This window comes from Jatropha curcas, chromosome 9 (assembly GCF_041381405.1).
Source record: "Jatropha curcas cultivar XTBG-Jc1 chromosome 9, XTBG_Jcur_1.0, whole genome shotgun sequence".
In the NCBI taxonomy this organism is placed as follows: Eukaryota; Viridiplantae; Streptophyta; class Magnoliopsida; order Malpighiales; family Euphorbiaceae; genus Jatropha; species Jatropha curcas.
In genome coordinates this window covers 12,140,769-12,144,821 of record NC_143159.1, presented here as the reverse complement: position 1 = coordinate 12,144,821, position 4,053 = coordinate 12,140,769, and the positions used below count along the sequence as shown (strand labels likewise).

Here is a 4,053-nt window from a genome sequence, read left to right as displayed (position 1 = left end):
ATCGAAAATCACATTATTCCCCCTGTTCCCACATTTATACAGCACAAACACAAAATTTGTTAAATTATTTGATTTTATCAAGCATGAAATAAACATGAAATTTATATCCAGCTAGCATTTCTCATGAAGTAACCAAAAATTTGTTAAATATACAATCAAACTTGAAATAAAAATAAAATGGAACCCGAATGAAGCAGAGTCATAAATAAATAATTTATGTAAGCATACACTAATTTATATTTGAGAACACGATTGCGTCGTATTTGAGCACTTTCCCCCTTAAAAGCAAAAACCATGCTTTACATTCAAGAATTCACGTTTGAAAATTAGAATCCTTAAAACTAAACAATGGGTTCAACCTATATAGTTAACTTCCCTACCCAGCAAAATATGAACTTCCCATATACATTATAATTTCAAGAGATAGTTGTCTGTAACACTCTTACAGTTCCTACTAAAACCCACAAGATGGCACATAATGCTCCGAAAATAGACAAGAAAAGAAAACCCCTATTTCTACCAGCCCTCCTTGCATTTGCAGGGCGAGTCTGAGCATTAAGAGTATCAGCAGCATTGATATTGCAGCTTTTGACATTCATTCTGACCCTGCTGAAGCTAGACATTCTCTCAAAAGCCTTATTTACCAAAGGACTTTCTGCAGCTGATGCAGGAGTAGTAGGTATCGACTCCACAAAGGTCCATAGAGCAGAGGAGAACCAACCAGAATTGCTATCATCCTCTCCGCCAATTTGATTCCCATTAGCTATAGTAGGATTATTGCTAGGTTCGCTAACGACACCTGAATATTACCAAAATGGTCAAACATTTTTAGACTACAACACAACACATTAGTTCAAATTCAATAATGTACAAACGAAATATTTGTACTAGAAGAGCTCTTGAATTTGGTCCAAAGTCCACTTTCACATAGGCTTTATATGCCTTGAGGACCACCCAGTTGATCAAGAGCTCTGAACGGAAGCGATACCAGGACAGCAACTTCGTCCAAAATAAAAGCACAACTCAGTGAAAAAACACACCAAGCGGTAAATGAGAACAAATGCATTGACTCTGAAATTCTAATCCATCTATACCTGGAGTTGGATGAGAAAGAGTCCCATTAATTGCTTCTGTTGTTGTAAGGACATTGCTTCCTTGATCATGCACCCACAGCTGATCAGGACCAAATGCTTGTGGCTCCAAGTAGCTCACATCATTCACTCCTGAATGTGGCTGTAACTGATAGTTCACCTGGTTTGCCACTGTATCGTGCTGTAACTGAAAGCCAGCTTCATTTACATGTGAATCTGTTTCCTGGCGGACCGGTTCCATTTCATGGAAAAACAAGGCAACATCATGGTACAGATCAAACTCACTCAGTCCATCAAAACCATCAAATCCTAAGTTCTCTACAGGCTTCTCAGTGTTTGATAAAGTAGGTCCTGGACCAATGAGATCATCCATTTCAAGAAAATCATCTTCACAAAACTGGGTTGCTGGTCCAGATTTATCTGGAATAGATATGACTTCAGGTGCCTCAGGCGATTGCAATGTAGAGGTAACCGACTGCATGACGTCCAAGCTGCCCTGAGCGGGGGACACTGTGAGTTGCTCAGAAAAGATAATTTCCCTGGAGGATGGATCTACCAATGTGCTTTGGGTTTCTTCATCAGCAGCAACCTAAGAAATATTGACATAGATCAATAAACACATATTCTAAAATAAAAATAATGCAGAAATGTAATACTATAATGTTAATTTACTAGTGAATATCATCTCATTAATTAGTGGATTCCATATAGACACAAACAAATAAGTAGCAGCAGATTTTGAGAGGTAGGCAGTTGTCATGCCAAAACAGGATATATAAACAGAGTAAATCATGATCACATTAAGGGATTAGATGAAAGAAACTAATAAATGAAAACCAATATGCAACTAACCTGGAGTAGTCCATTAGTATAACCACTGATTTGCATTTGGTCAACAAGATTTTCAGCAGCAAGTTGTTTCATAAAGTCCTCAAGCTCGTTTAATGGTTGCTCCACCAGAGCAATAGCCTTCATGTTGTCAAGAGGAGGAATAACTACATTTTGCTGCTTAACAGGAGTAAGAGAGTTATTCAATTGTGCTTCTGCATCATCGAGCCAGTCCTCTTCCTTAAATGGTGCTCCATACTGCTCCCCATTCTTAGGGCCAGGTCCACTTTTCTTGTAAACTTTGTACAGTGCATAATATTCCTGCCGACAATAAAAAGTTTGAACTATCATGAAAAAAAATTTGGTCAATCAGCGAACACACAAGGTAACGCTAATGCAGATGCATACCTTTACATTTGGGCATCTCATGAGCTCATCTTCATCCAAAGTGTATTCATGCATCACCCAGTCAGTCCTCTCACCACTAGGAGCACGGCCTCTATAAAAAACTAGGGTCTTCTTCACTCCAACAATCCGAGAATTGCAAGTGACATTCCTGTCCTTTCCCGTTGCCTTCCAGTACCCACGTCCAGTGGCCCTGTTTGATCTTGCCCCATTGGGATATTTCCTATCCCTTGGACTGAAGAAGAACCATTGCCTATCTCCAGTCTTCAGTATGGATTGACCTGAGAAAATAATTTTCATTTGTTCGTAACAGATAATCACCACATTAACATTTTGAAATTAACATTTTTTTCTATAATTCACTTACTAAAACAAATTCCATTCGATCACCAAAACAATAAAAATAGAACAATCATTACATTTAACAATTCAATTAAAGTAAGCCCACCCAAATATTTTGTACCGCATCAAGCACTCTATCAAAAGGGTCACAATCCTCAAAGACCATCTTTAAAAAAAAATTATACACAAAACCAACAGAAAACTTAAATTTAAAAAAAAAAAAAAAAATAGAGGACAAAGGAACAGACTTTTCTGAAACAAACACATGAATCCATCCCAGATGTAAAAATTAAACTAAATACAAATGAAATACGCAATCCATCAACGCATCAGAATCTCCAAAAACAAGAATCATATGCAACCTATGACCAAAAGTCAACTCACTAAATTCCCAAATATTACATAAAAAGAATAGCAATTTTGGATTAGTCAAACCCTAAAATCTATTAGTATCTGATAAATCAAAAACAGTCCAAACCAATCAACAAAAACGCTACACAACCCATCCGCAAAAAACAAAGTCAAAGTAAACCCCAAAAGAACAGAGACAGAATATGGCAATAGATATATGTACCAGGCAATTCCTCAGGATCCCACTTGTAGACATCAAGTTCGCGAATAATATCAAGCCTTAGCCGTCTTTTACAGATTTTCCTCTTCAAATAATACAGCACCAGCTCCTCATCGGTTGGGTGGAACCTAAAACCAGGTGGCCAAGCCTTATCATCTCCCCCATCAGCAGCCAAACAAGAACCCGCCATCACCGCCATCGATTATCAGTCCCACTAGTAACCGACTTAATTCTCAATCAAACCTAAAAAAGTACAGAAAAAGATAAACGAAACCCAAAAACTCACTTCCGATTAGGCCAAAAGAAAAATCTACATGATATTTTTTGTTTTTTCTGATAAGCGAGCGATAATCTAGGATAAGAGAGAGAATTTTGAGAGGAAAACAAAAGGGGATTTTCTTCTTTTTTTGTTTTTTTTTCTTTTTGTGTGGATGGATTGTTGGTCAAGCAAGAAACGCGAAGGAGCAGTGAGCTGTGTTTGGTGAGTGACTTATAAGGTAAGTTCAGTGAAGGTTCTGAGAAGCATACGCTTGTGGTTAATAAATTTTTGGCGGGTTTCGGTTGGGTGAAGTACTGAGTAGTGTAGTAGCGTAGGAGAGCAAATGAACAGTGAACTTGGGTTTATTTAAATGGGCTTTGACGTTTGCTTGGGTTTATGTGGGTTGAAACTTTTAATACATAAGAGATGCCTGGATAAAAATTAAGATTTTTTTTTTTTTCTTTTTGAGAATGAGATATTTATTTATTTTATTTCCAAGTTTTCCCCCTTTTTTTGTGATGATAATTATTTTATTTTAATTCCTTTGTTTTCTGTTC

At 37.2% G+C, this 4,053-nt stretch overlaps 1 protein-coding gene across 1 annotated transcript; it reads right to left on the bottom strand.

Moving 5' to 3' along the window:
- Nucleotides 1–279: 279 nt before the first annotated feature.
- LOC149493648 (NAC domain-containing protein 17-like) lies at nt 280–3,735 on the bottom strand. Its single transcript, XM_089726111.1, has 5 exons — nt 3,241–3,735; nt 2,328–2,605; nt 1,944–2,240; nt 1,095–1,680; nt 280–799 (listed from the first exon to the last, which is right to left on the bottom strand). The coding sequence occupies exons 1-5, from the start codon at nt 3,434–3,436 to the stop codon at nt 417–419; spliced, it is 1,740 nt and encodes a 579-aa protein (XP_089582237.1). The 5' UTR covers nt 3,437–3,735; the 3' UTR covers nt 280–416.
- Nucleotides 3,736–4,053: the final 318 nt, after the last annotated feature.

Excerpts from the sequence above, each read along its gene's own strand:
- LOC149493648 (XM_089726111.1), bottom strand. The coding sequence starts at position 3,436 with ATGGCGGTGATGGCGGGTTCTTGTTTGGCTGCTGATGGGGGAGATGAT. Across the intron at positions 1,681-1,943 it reads ATACTAATGGACTACTCCAG|GTTGCTGCTGATGAAGAAAC; the intron begins GTTAGTTGCATA and ends AATATTTCTTAG. Across the intron at positions 800-1,094 it reads TCTTTCTCATCCAACTCCAG|GTGTCGTTAGCGAACCTAGC; the intron begins GTATAGATGGAT and ends GGTAATATTCAG.